We start from the raw sequence: 20,533 nt of genomic DNA, 5'->3' as shown, positions 1-20,533 counted from the left end.
ATTCTATAAATTACATTTGAAAACTCTGTATGTATATGTGAGTATGCACGATAAATCCTAACAATCTGCAAACCAATTCTTCAGATATCTAGAATCATTCTAACAGCTTTCTGAACATCGTATTTTCAAAATAATTGTCATGGATTGAATTGTGTCCCCCCCCAAAATATCTGTCAACTTGGCTAGGTCACGATTCCCAGTATTGTATGATTGTCTACCATTTTGTCATCTGATGTGACTTCCCTATGTGTTATAAATCCTATCACTATGACGTAATGAAATGGATTAGTGGTAATTATATTAATGAGATCTACAAAATTAGATTATGTCTTAAGACAACCTCTTTCGAGATATAAAAGAGAGAAGAGAGCAGGGAGACTTGGGGACCTCATACCACCAAGAAAGCAGCGCCAGGAGCAGAGGGCATCCTTCGGACCTGAGTTCCTGTGTTGAGAAGCTCCCAGACTAAGGGAAGACTGATGTATCACAAGGACCTTCCTCCAGAGCCAACAGAGAGAGAAAGCCTTCCCCTGGAGCTGGTGCTCTGAATTCAGACTTCTAGCCTGCTGGACTATGAGAGAATAAACTTCTCTTTGTTAAAGCCACTCACTTGTGGTATTTCTGTTATAGCAGCACTAGAAGACTAAGACAGTAATCATGAAGTGGTAATGAATTACCAAATTAATACACCCCAACTCCTTCTAGAAAGGTGCTGTGGCTGCTTATTACAAAGACACATTAAAATAAGACTCATAAAACAGAATCAAAAATGGAAAACCAGAACCAAAGAAAGAGATTAGAACCACCCTGTAAGGTTTCCAAGGAGCAGCTGGTGAATTCCACCTGCCAACAATGGACTCGAATATGCTGGTAATTGTGAGGATGCCATAGGACTGGGCAATGTTTCGTTCTATTGTCTATAAGTCACCATGAGTCAGCTTCGCCTTGAAAGTAGCTATCTTTCTCCCTAACCAGCACATAAGAGATCGTAAGGAGAGTTATTATCACTGTTATTTTCATTCTTTGCCCCTTGGTTTGACATGTGCAGTTTGGTTATCCGCCTCTGGGTTGAAACGGACTTGTCAAAGATAGGGTAGCAGTGAGGGAAGGGAGAGTTGGGTTTGGAACCACAGAGCCAAGTCTTTAGAAGGGCGTCTCCTTACCCCACCACCACACTCTCATTCACTCTGTGGGTAAAAGGTTTTACCTGGGGCCAGACCGGAATCTTAAGGGGCTGAAGGGCACGGTATCCCCTCATATAAAATCCAAAATAAAAACAATACTAAAGCATAAAACACACATCAGGGAGATGAACAGAGTTCTCATTTTCCCCATGATGGCTTCTTCTAATGGTATTTTAAAATATCAAATTCTTTTCCCTGAAAAAGGCCTTTTTATTTGTTTTATGTACGTCTGTGTGTGTGTGAGCGTGTGCTCACATGCACGTGTGTGCGCACTTCTGCATCAATCTGCAGAGACTTGCCTTGGAAGATGCATACAGCTAATCCCACACTGAAGGTGAAAATATTCGTCTTGTGGTTGTTGTAAGGAGTAACTAGGTAAGGTGCTATAAAGAACTTAGCACAGTACCCTCTATGTGCCAAGGACCCAATGACAGCTATCCCTACAGGGAGCCTCCTTTCCCCTGGCTTCTTTTTCCCTTCGAGTGGGTCTCCCTAAGAGTAGCACAGCTACCTCCTGTCCCCCACCTGTCACTCCTATCCCAGGGAAAGAGGAGGGACTCATCTGATGGATTCTCTGGCAGGGAAGGGACCAGGCCTCTCTGCTTTCTGCTTTGCTCTGCCCCTCCCAGGAAGCACTCACGCTATGCCCTCATACAGCAGGAATTACAGGACAGACCCAGGGGGTCCAGCTGGGCCAGTGGGGGGTGGGACAGCTGCCTGATGGTGACACATTAGCTAATCCATTTGGCTCCTACACCCAAGCCAAGCTTCCAACACCAATTTTATCAGCGACATAGCTGATATATTGATTTCAACTAATTATAAACCCATTAGTCTTTGTGTAAATTTTTAAAAGCCCCTCCTCCTCACCCCCGTGGGCAGATGCAGCCCACCCAGTAGACACAGAAGAAAGAGATGCTGCTTCCTCCAAGACAGGACTCCTAGCTGGATGCAGGGAATGAGAGCTCACTCCCAGGGCTGGGTGCCTTTGTGCAGTGCACAAACTATATAATTGTGCATAAGAGTCCTCCCCAAGTCAAGGTTATAATATATTGGCCCTTTCAAACCCTAAGAATGTTTATTTTCCTTTATAATACTATTAAAATTAATAAACAAGTGTATCCAGGAGGACCCACAGGACTAAACTTTCCCAGAGCTGTGGCAAACTGAGAGCATAATAGACATCAAACCATCCAGCCTGGCCTTTGTATTAAACATAAAGTCCTAAAAAAAAAGCATTTTTGTTCAGTGAATTCTAATTGCTAATATTATCAAAATGTATTTAGCAACCCATACACAGGTACAGACGCAAAAGGGGCTGGAGGTGGCACTGGGTGTGTACTGCTGGCTTCTCAATACCATCAACGGAGGGATCTGCCTCAGCAGGCAGCTGGGCAGGGACTCACCTCCACAGGTTTCTTGTATCCGCACCACATCTCCAATCTGCAAGGAGAGCTGGGGGGCACCGCGGCCTTGGAAGTTGTATATGGCTGTGAAATGGAACAGAGAGGCACCCAGGTGAGTTCTCCAGATCCCTTGAATCCCTGCTCCCTCCTCCTCCTTCCTTCTCTCCCTACACAGGAGCACTGAATATTCTAAGCAAAACCATCACAGAAACCCATTGCCCACCACGGGAGTTAGTCTAAAACTGGGGCTTGAACACGGAATACTCTCCTGTACCTTTTCCTCTTTATTAATTAAATTAACAAAACAAAATCAATGCAGAAACCCATTCATTGTCTACCACAGGGGTTCATCCAAACCCAGCCTGGATCCTATGGGCCTCCGCTTATCAACCAACCTGACTTTCCCCAGCACAAGCCTCCACCCCAGCCTGAGTGACAGAGGGATATGGATGACAGCTACTGCACATTGACCTCCAGCTGTGTGCCAGGTATGTGCTCAGCAATCCTCTCATTCATCTCACCCTGTGAGGTCTAAACTAGGATCCCATTTCACAGGTAAGGAAACTGAGACACAGAGAGGTTAAGCAATTTGGCCAAGGTCACCAGGCTAGGGAATAGCAGAAAGATCAGTATTCAAATTCCATATTCTCAACCACTATGATCATCTACAGAACCCTGGTAGCACAGTGCTTAAGAGCTTGGCTGCCAACCAAGAGGTTGGCAGTTCAAATCCACCTGCCACTCCTTGGAAATCCTGTGGGGCAGTTCTACTCTGTCCTATAGGGTCACTATGAGTCAGAATTGACTTGACAGCAACAGGTTTGGTTTTTTTTTTTGTTTGTTTTTGTGATCACCTACTTGTTGCTACCAATTACTTTGTCCTGGGAACAACAGCCTAAAATCCCAGTCTCTCTACCACCTAAATGCCACACAACCTTCAGCCTCTAAGGAAGTCCATCTTTTTTCTATGCAACTGTTTTGAATAGAATTGTATACCCCCCCGCCAAAAAAAAAATTCCAGAATCCTACCCCCTGTCTATCAATGTAATCCCATTTAGATTTTCTTTGTTACATTAACGGGGTCATATCAGTGTAGAGTGTATCCTAAACCCAATCACTTCTGAGTTATAAAAAGGGCAGATTAGATACAGAGAGAGCACATACTGGGGAAGACAGATGCCATGTGAAGACTGCCAAGAACCAAGGAAGGCCCAGGGCTACTGACAAGGAAGAAATCAATACAGCCAAGACTACCACTTGGACTTCTTTGAGTCTCCAGAACTGTGAGATAATAAATTTTTGTTCTTTAAAGTCACCGACTTGTGGTATTTCTGTAACAGCAGCACTAGGAGACTAAGACACGAACCTTAACCAACCTTTGTTCCTCCAGCTAAAGATGCCTGTTCCTCAGCCTCCATCAAAACAAATCCTTCACGTCAGCCCTGCCTCCTCCATGAGGCCCTCCCTGGCTTCTCTAGGCCACACTAACCACCATTTCATAAGGGTCGGTAGCACTCATATGAGTACTTAACATTCAGGAGTGTGTTCTGCCTTCCCATTTCCCTGGGCAGTTCCTGGGGAGCAGGAGTTGCCTTGAGCATGTGTCAGAGCCTCCACTAACCATGTAGAACATGAGATCGCAACATACCATTGCAGTGCTCAGCCCCTGCTCAGCATCACTTACTAAGTGAGGACCAGGCCATGCTGTTAACTTAGATTTGGGACACAATCTCTTTTCCAAGGGCTGAATGGAACCAGCATCTGGGGAGATCTTCCAGAGCAGGATAGGACACATGTGAGTGGTTTAGCTTAAGGAAAGGCCCTCAGGGATATGAACAATATAATCCTACAAGGTTGCCATCATTCATTTGGCAAGCAGATAGCCCATAAGTGCCTACAGTGGGCCAGGCCCATGCTGGGTCCTGCTCTTGGGGTTAACATACAAATAAATACGATGTTACAAAATGTGATCCTTATGATGGAGGAAAAAAATACATCTTGTAGAGAATAACAATTGGCATCTACTTTAGTTGGGGTAAGTAGGAAAGACCTCCCTGAGAAGGAAGGATTCAAACAAGTCAGCCGTGGTAACAGCAAGGGGAAATGCATTCCAGGAAGGAGGAACGGCATGTGCAAAGGCTCTGAGGGCAGAACAGAAACATCTGTGGATGAAGCATGGTGAAAGAGGAGGTGGTACCACAAGATGAGGCTGCAGAGACAGTGGGCAGATCATGTGGGGTCTCAAAGGCCATGGTGAAGAGTTGGGGTTTATTCGAAGAGAATGGGAAGCTCAGGGGTTTTTGTTTTGTTTTGGTAACAGCTTTATTGAGATATAATTGACATATCATACCATTCACCTATCTAAAGTATACAGCTTAATGGTTTTTAGTACATTCACAGAGTTGTGTAGCCATCACCACTATCAAGTTTAGAACAGTTTCATGAGCTCAAACAGAAACCCCGTATCTTTTAGCCATCACATGGCAGGAGAGGCAGGGAGGTGTGGCCCTGAGAGCCCACCCTGCTGTAAGTCAGGCTCTGGGTTGAGATCTCACTCGGACACCACCAGTACGGGTAGCAAAAGTTATGACATATGTAAAAAGCCTGGCATACGCGGGGGCTCACGGGAGGCTTCCCAGAGGAAGGGCCAGATGCTCTGGGACCGGTCCCCTCCACCTCTCCTGAGTAGTAGCATTTGTTGTGAACGGGGAGAGAACTAGGAGAGTGGCAGTTACCTCTGCATCTGTTGTACGAGGAGGAAGGCCCCAGGTATGAACACCCATCCATCACAAGGATCTTTAGCCCTGCTGCAGCCCACAAGACAGTTGGCACTTCCCATTTCCAGATTTCCCCAAACCATACCCTGCTCCAGCAGGTGATGGCTGCAAAGCAGGCTCACTTTCCCTCTGAATCTGGTTCCCCATTTGGAAAGTGGGCATCATTAAACCATCGCTTACCAGCATCTGGGGAGGCCTTCCAGAACCAGATAGGACACGTGCATGTGGTTTGGTTTAAGGAAGAAAGGCCCTCAGGGCTGGTGAGAACTCAGATGAGAAAATTCCATTTAAACAGGTTATTATTCCTCCAAAAGTGGCAGTAAGCATTGTCATCCTCACTTGTCTGGAAGTGGGTTACCAATGCTAATCTTAATAAAAACTAAGGTTTGTCAAACACTTACTATGGGCCAGACGTGGGACTAAGTTCTCCACATGCACGTACTCATTTAATCCTCATAATAATCATGCCACGCAAGAAGTTATTCTTATTTCAAATTTCAGATGACGAAACCCAGGCACAGAGATGTTAAGTAACTTGCCCAAGGTCACACAGGGCTGGAGCTGGGATGGCAGATCTCTGCTCTTTACCACTATTCTATTCCGCAGGTACACCATCTCTGTGGTTGTCTCCTTTTAACATCTAAGACAAGGACAGCTGTTCTGAGCCACTAAGTGATCAGGGCTCAGACAGACAGTGCATGTATCCCACCCTGAGCTCACCCTGTGCCAAATGCCACTAGATTTTGTGCAGACTATTTTGTATCAGAGACACCACATCTAGACTCCAGCAACATGTATGAATGTTACACTCACTCCCCTTTCACCTCTTCCCTCCCTCTCCTCCTAGCTCCTTCCCTTCTTTCCCTCCTTTCACTTCCCCCAACCCCATCTCCCCAAACATCTGCCAAAACCATACCAAAGAGAACAGAGTCATTCAGAAGGGATCTCAACTCTGCCACTTATTGCTGTGTGATCTCGGGCAAGTGACTTCACCTCTCTGGGCCTCACTTGCTTACAAAGGGGATGCTAACAGTAACTATCTCACAGGACGTTTAAATGAGACTGAGCCCAGGGCCGAGGGCATTGTGAGTGCTCAGTAAGTGGCAGCTGTCAATATCTAGTGATCAATACCTGAATTCAGTAAAGGTGGGAGCTCTGTCAAAAAGCGAACAGAACACATAGAGAATGCCAGAATATTCTATAAAGGGTGCAATGGGTTTGCTACAAAACTGGAGAAAAAGGACAGGGAGAGTGAGCAAAGCAGCAGAAGCAAAAGCCAAACTGGGCAATAGGCAGATTTCTCTAGGAAGTTCCAGTCTGTGGGTCTAAAAGGATAGGGTCTGGGCCCATGTCTTCCACAGTGTGGGTGCAAAGAGATGCAGGTGAGTAGCTGCCTTGTGGCATGTCAAATGTCCCTACTATGTGTTGGTCCCCAAATCAGGACATCTTCAAGTCTTAGAGCTATAAAAACTCTTCATAAAATGAGTCAACCCTCATTTTCCAGAGGAAGAAGCTGAGTGGTGGAAGACAGGAGAAAACAACCAGCCTGGACTCGGGACTCTGCCCCATGCCTGTCCCCTATGCCTGTCCTCGCCATGACCACACTGCCTCCCCGGGTGGCCTCTGCCTCGTCATCCTGCCTTTGCTGGCTGGCCCCCAGGCATGCTCCATGCCTTGAACCTCCCTTCTTCTGCTCTCAGATAACCCCTCTTGGCTGACAGCCCTAGGAAAGGCTTGGAAGAACCAATGCGCTCCCTCCAGGCTACGGAGGGTGAGAATACCTTAAGCTAAAGGAATGATTTCAAACATCAGCAGAAGGGCGTGGAGAAGGACTCTGAGCTCATAGCCCTCCTCAAACATAGACCTGTGACCTTTATAATGTCGCTTTACCATGTCTCAGGAAAGCACTGTTACAACTGTCCTTTCATGTTGTCTTCACAACTAACCCATGACGCAGGTATTATTCCCATTCTACGGATGAGGAAACTGAGGTTCGAAGGGTTTGAGGGATCTCCCAAGATCTGCCCTTGCCCTCCTGGTGGTAAGTCGCAGAGCTGGGGCTTAAGCCCATCCCTGCCATTGGTCCATTTCCTGCTCCGATCGCCTCGCACGGCACCCGGATGGCAGGTGTTCACCAGCCCCTGCTCCAGGCTTCCATGTTGCCACTACTCTGAGCCGCACTAGGGAAAAGGAGGCAACTTAGCAGGCTGTTTAGTTCAAATTCCTACACCACTCAGCCCTTTCACCAAGGGGCCAAGTAGCCTTTGCGGGAATAGGGATGGAAATATTGATCCTGAGGGACAATAAAGCTTGGGAGTTAAGAGCCTGGGTCTCCGGAGTTGGATAGATCTGGCTATTGAGCCCAGTTCTGCCATGTACTGATTCTGGCCCCAAGTCTGAGGTCCCCAGGTGATGAAAACAGTTAATGCACTCAGCTGCTAACCAAAAGTCTGAGTCCACCCAGAGACGCTTCAGAAAAAAGCCCTGGAGTTCTACTTCCAAAACATCAGCTAGTGAAAACTCTACGGAGCGCAGGTCTGCCCTAACACACGTGGGGTGGCCATGAGTTGGAACGGACTCAGCGACGACTAGAGCCGGTCTCCAGCCCAGAGCTGCAGCATGCAATGGCACAGGCAGTGCCTGGCACAAGGCCACCCAGACAAGAGAGCAATGGAAGCTAGCATCCAGCCTGTGGTCTGCTTCCAAGGCCTGCACACGCCCAGGGGCTGTGTTCACCAGAAGAACAGTTTTTTTATAATCCACACGAAGGCACCGAACGGGCCAGGGGCAGCCTGCTTGAGTGAGTGACTTCGCCTTCCTGTGCCTCAGTTTCCCCAGCCATAGAATGGAGGGGGAAATGATTCCTCCCTTGCAGGGTTCCTAGGAGGTTCAGTTGATTTTAATGCTCATAAAGAGCTTGACTCTGTGTCCGGCCCATAGGAAGTGCTCAGTAAAAGATTGTTGTTAGTTGCCGCCAAGTTGATTCCAACTCATGGTGACCCGGTGTGTGCAGGCTAGAACTGCTCCACAGGGTTTTCAAGGCTGTGACCTTTCAGAGGCAGATCACCAGGCCTGTCTTCCAAGGCACCTCTGGGTGGATTCAAACTACCAACCTTTCAGCTAGTAGTCAAGTACTTAACCATCTGTGCCACTCAGGGACTTCCTCAGTGAAAGGTAGTTGCTATGATTTTTATTATCATTAGGATTACCTACTAAAGCAACCATTCAGAACAACACTCATTCGGAGCCTTTCTTTCTGTCACGTTTAAATCTGCTTCCCTGCAGTTTGCAACCAAAGTTACTGTCGGTCAACACTGAATAAAATTAATCTTTGGTCCAAAAGCAAACCTTGAGATGGTCCTCATGGGACGCTAAAGCTTCTCTCCTCCTGCATAAACATGGCCTATTTCTTCATTCACTCCACACTTGGCCTGATTCCAAGTCCTCTCCCCACACAGGCAGCTCGCACTTGGACACGCTCCAGTTTGCCAGTGTCCTTGCTCCACAGACTCCCACTCCCTGGTCTCCCCAGCCCCAGAAGCCTGGCCAGGATTTGCCACCACGAAGCTGGACAGGGCTGCGGAAGCCACTGAGGTTTCTATCACAAGAAAACCATCCATCGTATGTGTTTGCCACTGGAATCAAAAACCAAACCCACTGCCGTTAAGTCAATTCCAACTCATAGGGACTCTATAGGGCAGAGTAAACTGCCCCATAGGGTTTCCAAGAAGCAGCAGGTGGATTCAAACTGCCGAACTTTTGGTTAGCAGCCATAGCTCTTAACCACTGTGGCACCAGGGCTCTGTTAGCCATTGGAGTACTAGCAAATTAGGTCTGTGGATCAGATATCTGGAGGATGAGGCAAGACAGTATTTTGTTCCCTGTCTCATCCATGGCTTTCCTCAGGAATCTCTTCCCTCACCCTCTGCCCAGCTCCATCAGGTGAGAAGGTTCCAATCGATGGGCTTAAGAAGATGTCTCAGATAGATTTTGCCACTTGGTATTCAACCTGAAGGCTTGTATTCATTCCAAGGACTCACAGATGAAAATGCAAGTAGCTGACATTTCTGTTTAATTTACAAATATGTATTTCTACCTTTGCACAACAGGCCTCTGTTCTTAAGGCTTCATTTGGGGAGAAGCAGGCATCACTGACAAAGGAAGTGGCTTTGCATACCAATACCTAATTCTGTTAAGTTTTCTAAATGACTAATAGGAAACTGCGAGCCAGAATGCCACTCTTTGCTAAAGCTTGATTGCTTCTCTCTGATCCTCCCCTGGGTTGTTTCTGACCACTGAAACAACAGGTCATCTTCTTCCCTACTCCCTGCAGGGCCAACCACTCTCAACAAGCTCATCCAGACCAAAGTACTTATATCTGAGGACTGAAAGGGTGTGTCCAAGGACCAGGGGCCATCTGCAGTCATGAACCCAAAGAGGGCTCTGCTTTTGGAAATCCTCAGTCAGCAAGCCAGTAGGAGCAACAATTTTGAGGCAAGTAGAACTTCCAAGACACCTGGTCTAACTCACTGATTAGTCACCAATTGTACTTGAGTATACTGAAGTACTCTGCTCATTAGGAGCCCAAACTGAGAGAAATAAGGTGGAAGTCGAGGACAGTGGTAGTTTAATGGCAGAATTCTTCCCTTCCATGCAGGAGACCCAGGTTTGATTCTCAGCCAACGCACCTCATGCTCAGCAACCACCCATTCTGCCAGTGGAGGCTTACGTGTTGCTTTGATGCCGAACAGGTTTCAGTGGAGCCTCCGGATTAAGACAGATCAGGTAAAAAGGTCGGTAATCTATCTCCAAAAATTAGCCAATGAAAGCCCTAGGATCACAATGGCCATGCGTTGGGAGCCAACTCAACAGGAGTTAATAAGGAGGTAAAAGTAAGTAAACACCATTGCTATAACACTAATAGCTCACAGAAACAAGGCGGGGTGGGGCGAGAGTCTGAGCTTTATACATTGTTAGGAGCTAAGAACAGTGATTCTCTTCAATTTATAGACGAGATAACTGAGGAATAGGGAAGGCAAATAACTTACCCAGTTAATGTTACATACACACACATACATACATATATACACATGGAAGTCTGAATTCTAACCACTGCACATGCTGCTTCCCAAGAAAATGGTAAACGTTTATTGAGCACATACTATGTACTAAGCACTTCCTCCACATTTTTTCAACATTCATTTGAGCACTTACTATGTGTGAAGTATTATTCTAGGTACTGGGGTTACAGTGATAGACAAAACAGAGAAAATCCCTAGCATTTTTCTTCCATCAGCTCATTTAATTGTCACAGTTACCCTCCAAGGTATTACCCTTCATGTAATAATGAGGAAATTGAAACTCAAAGAGAGGTTAACAAACTTGCTCATAGCCACACAGTTAGAAAATAGATGCAAATCCAGATCTGACTCCAAAGTCCTGACATCACTCATTATTATATACGTGCTGTGCTTCTTTAGAAGTAGTTGACGTCAATCCGATTCCAAATCATGGTAACTCCATGTGTGTCGGAGTAGAACTGTGCTCTACAGGGTCTTCAATGGCTGATTTGCAGAAGTAGACTGCTAGACCTGTCTTCCGAGGCACCTCTGGGTAGACTTAAACCTCTAGTATATACCCCTCTCTATATATTCCTCTAGGAGCCCTGGTGGTGCAGTGTTAAAGCACTTGGCTGCTAACCAAACTGTCGGCAGTTCGGACTCACCAGCTGCTCCGCAAGAGAAAGATTTGGCAGTCTGCTTCCCTATGGGGTAGTTCTACTCTGTCCTTTAAAAAAAAAAAAAAAATTTTTTTTTTTTTTCCTTTAGGGTTGCTATAAGTCAGAGATGACAGTGGGTATATACATTCCTCTAGGAGTCCCTGGGAGATGCAAATGGTTAACACACTCAGATGGTAACTGAAAGGTTGAAGGATGGAGAGCACTCCATAGGGTTATGGGGCACAATTCTACTCTGACATACATGGGGTCACCTTGAGTCGGGCTGTCATGAGTCGGAGTCAGTGCAATGGCAGCTGGTTTTGCTGGTTGGTACTTGTTTATTCCCTGTATTATTCTCCAGCCTCAGTGAGGGTGGAGGCTGCATCTGTCTTGTTCACCACTGAATTCCAATGCCAAGAGCAGTACCCACCCCTCAGCAGAAGCTCAATCAATACTACCTGAGCTTTCAATAAATACTCGTTGAACTAAAAGGACATGAACGAACTTCTGGCTAAGCTCTTTCTTGCCTTTGTTGGGATTGCTTCAAGAGATGCTGACCAGCTGAGCTGTCAATTCTGATTGCAGCAATCAAGTGCCCTGTGACCCTTCAAGATGGATTCGTGCCTCATCTGGGGCCCTGCCATTTACTGACATGTTTGAAAACAAAAGCTTCAGCCAACATCAAGTGTTAATAGAGTTTGGACAAGTGGCCACAGAAGAGGCACAAAAACGACAATGGAGAAAAAAATGTAATTGCCTGCAGCTCACAGCTCCAGTCCCTGAGGGTCTGGAGAGCTTCCACTCCAGGGGGGAAATAGATATAGCCAGCAGGCCCATTTTGGAATCGAGTGGCACCAGCTCATTGAAATGCACAAGCAGTGTGCCTGAAGTCCCTGGACAAGGTTTTGACAGCCACAGCCTTAGCACCATGGCAACGTCTTGACTTTGCATCAGGGAAAGTGACTGCAGTGACCTAGCAGAAGCTTCCGGGAGCAACTCCAGAACTCACACCCTGTTCAACTCAGCAGTGAATGAGGCAAGAGAACACAGGCAGAGGGTTGTTGATGTTCCTGTGACAACCCGGAGAGAGTAGAGGAAGTATAAGAATAGCTAACTTTATACTTGCTATGAACCAGACGCTATTCCAAGGACTTTGCACACAGTAACCTATTTAATCTGCACCATGTCCCTGTGGTGGGTACGATTATCATCATCTCTATTTTACAGATGAGAAAACTGAGGTAGTGTAAGACCAGATGATTAGCCCAGGATCACACTGTTAGGAAGTAGATGAGCAAGGATTTTAATCCAAGCAGGCTGGCTCCAGAGCACATACCATTGCACCACACTTACACCAGGGGCTTTAAGTTCCTTATTGGATCCTCAAACAACTTCATGATCTGAATATTACTCTGTTCAGTTTTTAGCAAGCCAAAATGGCATGTCTAGCCAAGAAGAAGAATGTTGGAATTCCAATGAGTCCTCTAAAACAGTGGTCCTCAGCCAGAAGCAAGCTTGGCATCCCCACCCTGGCCCAGGGAATCTAGCAATGTCTGGAGACAGTTTTGATTGTCACAACTTAGGACGTGGGGTACTACTGGCATCTAGTGGGTAGAGGCCAGGGATGCCACTAAACTTCCTATAAGGCATAGGAGAGTCCCACAACAAAAAGTATCCAGCCCAAAATGTCAAGACTGCTGAGGTTGAGAAATCCCGATCTAAAATATATGCTGGGATTTCACTCTCTCCTTTCCATCTCCCTTTTCTGTACGCCTATAGGCACATGCACACACACTCACATACACATTCTCACACACTCAGGGGCGGATTAGCCAACAGGCAAGGTGAGCACGGTGCTGACATGTTTGACGGTGCTTGCCTTGCTTACCATATTATCTGTAGTGAAAATTTCACACTTTTTCACCACATCAAAGATTCTGCTTCTGGGTATGGCTGGCATCTGTCTCTCTCCCAACACCACAGTACCTTCTCACAGGCCAAGAGCCTCTTTTCAAATTTACAATCCCTGACAGGGACAAATTACCCAGTAAGCAAGGTAATCCAACCCCGCACTCACTCATACACTCTTACACGCACTAAACCAAAAAAAAAAAAAAACCAAACCCATTGCCATTGGGTCCATTCCAACTCATAGCGACCCTATAGGACAGAGTAGAACTGCCCCATACGGTTTCTACGGAGCACCTGGTGGATTTGAACTGCTGACCTTTTGGTTAGTAGCTGTAGCTCTTAACCAGTATACCACCAGGGTTTCTGCACTACAGAGTGGGAAAAGAGGCTTTATAATGAAATCAACCAAATCAACACCCTCTCCAATGCACAGCATGTCTAGCCCTCTGTTGGATTCTACAGAAGACTGAAAATTGGGTGAGCGGGGTGTCCTCTGCTCTCCTGGAACTTTTGTGAAATCTAGTTGAAGAGGAGAACTGAACACAAGAAGAAGCCATCTTGAAAAGGAAGGGCTCAGCTGTGTGGTGGTGTGACCCAGGTCACAGCAGCTGTAGGCTCTCAGAGGAAAGAAAGCAACAGAGGCCCCATGAAGGAAGTGAGGCTGGAGGGAGAGGGAGGGGCAGAAGAAGAGCAAGGGGAAGAACTGGAGTGAGAACCCTTGAGGAGGTGAGAGGGTGGAAGGAAGGAGGGAGGGGAAATTAGCTCGGGGTATTCACAGGCCCAGGAAGGGACAGGGCAGAGGCTATCTTAATGGAGTCCCAGGGTAGAGAACTATGGGACTCTGCAGTGATCAACTGCAGGGATCCAGGTGTTTACAGAAGAGTTCAAGAACATCCCATTTACTGCTGCCTTTACTCTCACAGGGCCTAGCCTTCTGACAGCGAAGGGGGTGAGGTGGGGAGACAAAGGCAAGATGAGGCAGCTCAGCCCAGATGTACCTTATAAAGCCACCAAAAAAAAAAAGGCAAAAACTGAACCCATTGCCGTCAAGTTGGTTCCGACTCACAGCGACCCTACAGGACAGAGTAGAACTGCCCCATAGGGTTTCCAAAGAGCACCTGGTGGATTTGAACTCCTGACCTTTTGGTTAGCAGCTGTAGCACTTAACCACTACGCCACCAGGGTTCCCTATGAAGCTACCAGAAAGTAAAAACCCTACAATTTCTAACCTACCCACCCACCCACCTGCCCTGCCCACTCTCCTACCTACCACCCACCTAGCCCTCTGCCCATCCATTAATCTATCCATCTGTTTGTCCACCCGTCCATACTTCCACCCAATCAACAAATACTATTTAAGCATCTGCTTCATGCTGGGCATTCTGTGCTGGAGGAGAGAGAGAGCCATAGGCTCACCATCTAGCTATTAACATTCTGGGAGAAGCCCAGGTAACTAAACACAAGGCTGCAATGAAATGTGATGGGGGTGATAGCAGGAGCCATAGTAAAAGGAAGCAAGGAGTGTGGACTCTCTGACCTGGGAAATGGGGACCTTAGTACTAGTGGTTCACCTTGCCACCTGGCACAGAAAGAGAGATAACTACTGGATTGTCAGCTCCCTAATAGCAAGGACAGTCTTTGTCCAGTTCTGGACCCCAATACCGAGCCCAAGACCATCACTTAATACAGGCTTACTGAACTTAATTGATCTGAATACCAAAACCAAACCCAGTGCTATCGAGTCGATTCCGACTCATAGCAACCCTATAGGACAGAGTAGAACTGCCCCATAGAGTTTCCAAGGAGCACCTGGCAGATTCAAACTGCCGACCCTTTGGTTAGCAGCCGTAGCACTTAACCACTATGCCGCCAGGGTTTCCATTGATCTGAATAGATGATAAAAAATAGTTTTCTGACTCTGGTAGCTTGTGGTTCCAAGAATTCACACCTTGGGCAGAATGCCTTGGCCATGTATGTTGTATTAGTTACTAAATAGTTACTGAGTACCTTTTACCAGGGACCTGAACTGGACTTCATGAACGGGCTTTGATGACAATGCAAAACTGCACACATGCACGTATTTTGTGGGTAGAACATTTACAGCTTCCATCAGATTCCTAAGGGGTCCCATATTACAATAAATATTAGTTTCTCTGACCTACTACATTCCTGCTATTGCATTTGGTGCTTGATAGGCTCAAAGTTGACCCCCACAGGGCGTTGCCCTGAGACAATGCACCTTCTAGTGGGAGAGACGACATGTAGCTACACAACCAAAAGACACGGCAAAAAGCGAGGACTGCAATAGAACAGAAAGAGGCCTCTTCCAGGGATGAGGTGTGAGAAAGCTGGCCGAGACAGGCTACATTTCAGTGAGGCCATGAAGTCCAGGGAAGAGAAAACTGAATCCTGTGGAAATTAGGAAGAAGCAGAAGGGAGAGTGATAGCATTCCAAGAGGGGAAACAGCTTGAGCAAAGAGACAGAGATGAGCAGGAAAGACCAAGTTTAATGTGTCTGAAGCCCAAAGGCACACAGGCGAAAGAAGGAAATAAGGCAGAGAAAGACAGTCTACGAAGGCTGGCTCAAGAGTTTGGAGGCTAGTCTCCAGGTAACAAGGAGCCACTAGTCACCTTTGTATAGAGGAGTCCTTGTTGTTAGTAGTAAAGATTACAGGTTCTAGGGCCACACCCGCGGGTTCAAGTCTCTACTTCAACATTATTTTCAACTGTGTGATGATCTTCAATGACTCTCTGAACCCCAGGTTTCTAACTATAAAAGGGCTATAACACCAATATTGTCCACCTCAGGGGGTTGTTGGGAAAATTAAATAAAATGGGTAAGACTTTTGGTACGTAGTTTTATGCATGTTGAGGAGAGGTGGGCCACAGATTAGGTTGTCCTTATAGGGCTGCTGTGAGATGGAATCGACTCGATAGCAACGGTTTTTTGTTTTGTTCTGTTTTTTGATACTGAGTTTTTTTTTTTATTATTATCTTTAAATAGGAAAAAAAAAAGCTGAAATTTGTGGATAGGGCAAGCAGCAGCAGACAGGAATTTGGAGATATGAGGCCCTGCCAGCCCCAAATGTCTCCCCTACTCATCACCACAGCGCTGTCACTTCGATCTACTAGGTCTGAATGTTCATTAGGCGAGGCAATTCAGCACTCTTCCCTCAGCACTGAGACCCAAAAGTGGAGGCAGTGTCTCCAGAAAGTCACTTAAATGACCAGGTGGCCCATGTGGGGAAAGAGGCAGGTTGTAAGGGCCATCCTGTTACATTCACGTATCTGGATGAATTTCCCAGTCAAGTCCCTGTGAAATTAGGGGAGGCCTGAGTGCAGTGCTGTGGATGGCAGGGAAATGGTGTGCCCTGGGTCCAGTTATGTGGAGGGGAGAAGACGCTTATGAGGAATGACATCAAGCACAGGGGGCCAGGAAAGGGGGACAAAGGGCTGCTTCAAACTGATAAACGGAAGCACTAATGGCTCTGAGGATGATAGGAAAGATGGCTGAATACCCGGGTCCTTATGAACGGCTGTACACTGTTGTTGTGTGTCGGGCGAGTGGATTCCAACTCATATCAACCATACAGGACAGAGTAAAACTGCCCCAAAGAGTTTCCTAGTTTGTAATCTTTATGGAAGCAGATCACCAGTTCTTTTCTCCCACAGAGCTGCTGGTGAATTCAAACTGCAGAGCTTTTGGTTAGCAGTTGAGGGCTTAACCACTGCACCACCAGGGCTCCTTATGACCCCACCTTAGCAATAATAATAAGTGTTATAAACAATAGCCAATGTAGAGAGTGCTTGTGCTATGCTGGCTCCACTAGGCTCCTCATCACCTTGGGCCATCAACACACCCAGTTCCCTCTCTCAGCTCCTCACCTCCTTGGTTTCTACTCTTCCTCTAGCTCAAATGCCACCTCCTCAGAGAAGACTTCTCTGACCATCCCATCTAAAGACAGTCCCCATCTCTACCCCACTGTTAGTACTAACTGCACCTTGGTCTTTTGCTTTGGAACCCTTATACAATTTATATTTATTCCTTTGCTTGTTATATGTTTAACAACTACTGCCCCACTGGAGTATAAGCTTTGAAGGGTCCTTGTCTGTTTCATTCAGAATTGTAGAGTCAGTGCTTGGCATATGCCAGAGACTAAATGAACCTCTAGTGATCGAATGCTGAATGAACGAATGAATGGTCGAGTGTTTGCAATGCGTTATCCCCTTTAATCTTCATGTTGTTGTTGTGTGCTGCCGACTCAATTCTGACTCATAGCAACCCTATATGACAGGGTAGAACTACCCAATAGGGTTTCTAGGCTGTACTCTTTATGGGAGCAGGTCATCAGGTCTTTTCTCTCATGGAGCTGCTAAAGGGTTTAAACTGCCAACCTTTCAGTTAGTAGCTGAGCGCTTAACTGCTGCACTACCAGGGCTCCTTTTAATCCTCATAAAAACTTAGAATTCAGCTTCTGGTATGACCCCATGTCACAGACAGGAGGAAAGAAAAAAGGAAAGAAAGCCACCCAGGAAAATCCTGCAGTGCAACGGTTTAGTGGGAAAACCCCAGAACAAATTCCGAACATCTAGCTTCTAGGTACAGCTCTTTTCTTTCCTAGCTGGGTGACTTTGGGAGAGTCACTTCAACTCTCTGCTCTCAGTTTCCTCATCTGTGAAATAAAGATAAAAATTCCAAGCTCTCAGGATGGATATGAGGGCTAAACATAACAGCACAAAGTACTTTGTAAATGCACCGTGCAGTAAAATGACGAGGCAACGCTATTATCAGGACTATGTCGATGACAACGTAGAGAAAGGGCTTAACTAGGGAAGTCCCACGTGCAACTCCATTGTTCCACATGCCCAGACAGAAACCCTTGACTCCTCTGTCTCTCATGGACGTTCAATCCATCAAGAAAATCCCATTTGTTCCATACACAACACATACATCCAGAATCCAACTACGCCTCACCACCTCCACTGTGCTACCACCCTGGTGGAGACACCGCCATTTGTTGCCTGGCTTATTGCAGTAGCTGCCTCACTGGCCTTTCTGCTTCCACATTTAATTCCCCTGCATCTACTCGCCATAAGACTGCTAGAATGACCCTTTTAAAATATACGATAGATCATTCAACAATTCTGCTCAGAACCCTACCATATTGTGCCTTTCATTCAGAGTAAAAGCCATACCTGCAAGGCACTACTCAATGTGATCTCCCCTCGCTGAATCATTTCCTATTACATTCACCCTTTACTCCACCCCAGCCACACTGGCCTCCCACACATCATAGAGGCTTCCTCCTCGGGGCTTTGGCACTGACCGTTCGACCTGGCACATTCTTTCCTAAGACAACTCCCTTACCCTTACTGTCACTGCCACTGAGGCAGGTGGCAAAATCCTTCTTCCTGGGCAAAACCTCAGGGTTCAGTGGGCAGCAGGTATGCCACTCTGCCACAGCCTACCGTGTGAGTCAGGATCCCTCCAGCCTTGTGTTGCCCTCACAAATGTCTGCTAAGCATCTGCATTGTCCAGACCCTGGGTTGGGCCCTGGGGCACAAACAATCAGTCACTATCCACGTATGTCTCCTTCCACCACCCAATTTTAGGTTTTGCTCCAAGGGACTACGTGAGGAGCTCTGAGTACCATAGATCAGTTTGTAGAGAGGGATCCAGAAATGTGCCCACATCATCGGCCCTATTCTCTTCCAGCCCCAAATTCTGCCACTTTCAACCAGTGCAGAAGCTGACAGTGTCCTGGTGGAGGCCAGGGACAGAGATGCTTTTCTCCAAGGAAAATTAAAAATGGAGTGAGTCTTAAGCAGCTCACAAACCTAGCTGACTGCTTTTCAATTCACACCAATTAAAGGAGGTGAGGAGAAGGGGGAAAGTGCCTATTAAAGGGAACATTTGTGGTGTCTCCACCCAGATTCCTCTGGAATTGGGTGGCAATGACCATTATCATTCCCCATTTGCAGGACATATGTTGCAGAGTACAGACTGTGGCACCCATGTGTAACTGACCATTCGAAAACAAATCCAAGGGTCCAGAAATTAACAGAACATTACAGTGGCTACATTGCCTATCTCAAAATACAACAGCAATAGAAGGATGCTGGTGTCAGAAGGAAGTGAGGCTTAGAAAACACAATCTGTCATCCGGGCTCATTCAGACACAGATATGATGGTTGGGGCAGGATGGCCACTGGCTAATGATGAGTCCATAAACTGAGGGGGTTAGGAAAATCTCCACACTTGGATCCAAAACAGCCAGCCCAGCAGGTCCTCCTAAACATCCCCCAAGTTGCTGAAGCATCAGAAAGTAGGAGACCCGGACACTTAGGAATTGGTAGTAGGAAGGAATTAGATTTCCAATCCATGTGTTTTTGTTGCCCCCAGACTAATTCTGTGGACAAAACCACAGACACGGTCTGCCTCTGTAACAAAGATACATTTACTAAGATAATTCCAAGAATTTCTGTTAGAATTCTTTTCCCCATAACTTCTTGGAGGGCTTCTCAGACCATTTAATTTAAATGTCCTGTACTACTCCCCACCCCCACAATATTGTCATTCATGGAACCACATTTCATTAATTATTATGACAGCACATACCACAACTTGTAATTATATATTTATTTGTTTATAAACTTCTGTCTTCCCCACAAACTATAAGCTCTAAGAGGGCAGGAACCATATTAGTCTAGTTCTAGTAATCTCAGTGTCTAGCACACTGCTTGGCACATAGGAGATGCCCAATGCATATTTAAGAAATAAAAAAAAAATGAATGAATGAACAAAAAACTGAGAGTGTGAATGATGATCTCTGGCCCTTAACTGTTGACTTTGGCAACAAGAACAGTGTAACTGGTCTCTCTGTGGTGGAATTCTGGGCTTAGTGTATTTGGGATGCATGTTCCACTCATGCCTCCTCCTCAGAGAATCTGTGCCCACCCACAGCTCCTGACAGATGAGCAGCAAGTCACAGGAGCCCACTCCATAGCCATGGTTTATTGCACCAGGCACAGGCAGCACCCTGAGCAGAGGTTGGCATTGACGTCTGAATTGAGTGGCTTTTCTTGAAAAGGTGAGTCGGGCCACTCGGATCTTCTCTCTTGGGATTTTGAACAAACATACACAGACAGAGGGTTCAGTAGATGCTTAAACTGCAAGGCCAGGCAGAGCTGGAGCTCTGGTATGCTGGAGTCACCATCATGGGGTTACTGGAATATCAGAGTTACGAGGGAGTGGAGGAATCAGAGGGAATTGGCAAAGGGAGAAAAAAGAAAACAAAGCCCACACGTTTGGTGAAGCAAAGAAGCCATGAGAAGAGAGGCCCAGGTTTCCAGAGTAGGCTGGCATCCCTGTCCTCCTGCCCACACCATGACACTATCTGCCTCTGCACTGGTTGAAAGTCACAGCTGCAGAAGCTAGGGCTGGAGGGGATGTGGGCACATTTCTAGATCTCTCTCTAGGAACTGATTCTAGGTACCCAGAACTCCCCTGGCAACACATAGTTTCTTGGAACAAGG

At 46.5% G+C, this 20,533-nt stretch overlaps 1 protein-coding gene across 2 annotated transcripts in view; it reads right to left on the bottom strand.

Moving 5' to 3' along the window:
- The window catches only part of DOCK2 (dedicator of cytokinesis 2), a 558,619-nt gene that overhangs the window by 532,478 nt on the left and 5,608 nt on the right, over positions 1 to 20,533 (bottom strand). For both annotated transcript variants that reach the window (XM_010592406.3, XM_064279098.1), the window contains exon 2: positions 2,591 to 2,674. In XM_010592406.3, the coding sequence (XP_010590708.1) occupies positions 2,591 to 2,674 (84 nt within the window). The remainder of the gene's footprint in view (positions 1 to 2,590; positions 2,675 to 20,533) is intronic.

Source organism: Loxodonta africana, chromosome 2 (genome assembly GCF_030014295.1).
Source record: "Loxodonta africana isolate mLoxAfr1 chromosome 2, mLoxAfr1.hap2, whole genome shotgun sequence".
In the NCBI taxonomy this organism is placed as follows: domain Eukaryota; kingdom Metazoa; phylum Chordata; class Mammalia; order Proboscidea; family Elephantidae; genus Loxodonta; species Loxodonta africana.
The sequence above is the reverse complement of the archived record's forward strand: the minus strand, read 5'-3'. Positions and strand labels throughout refer to the sequence as shown.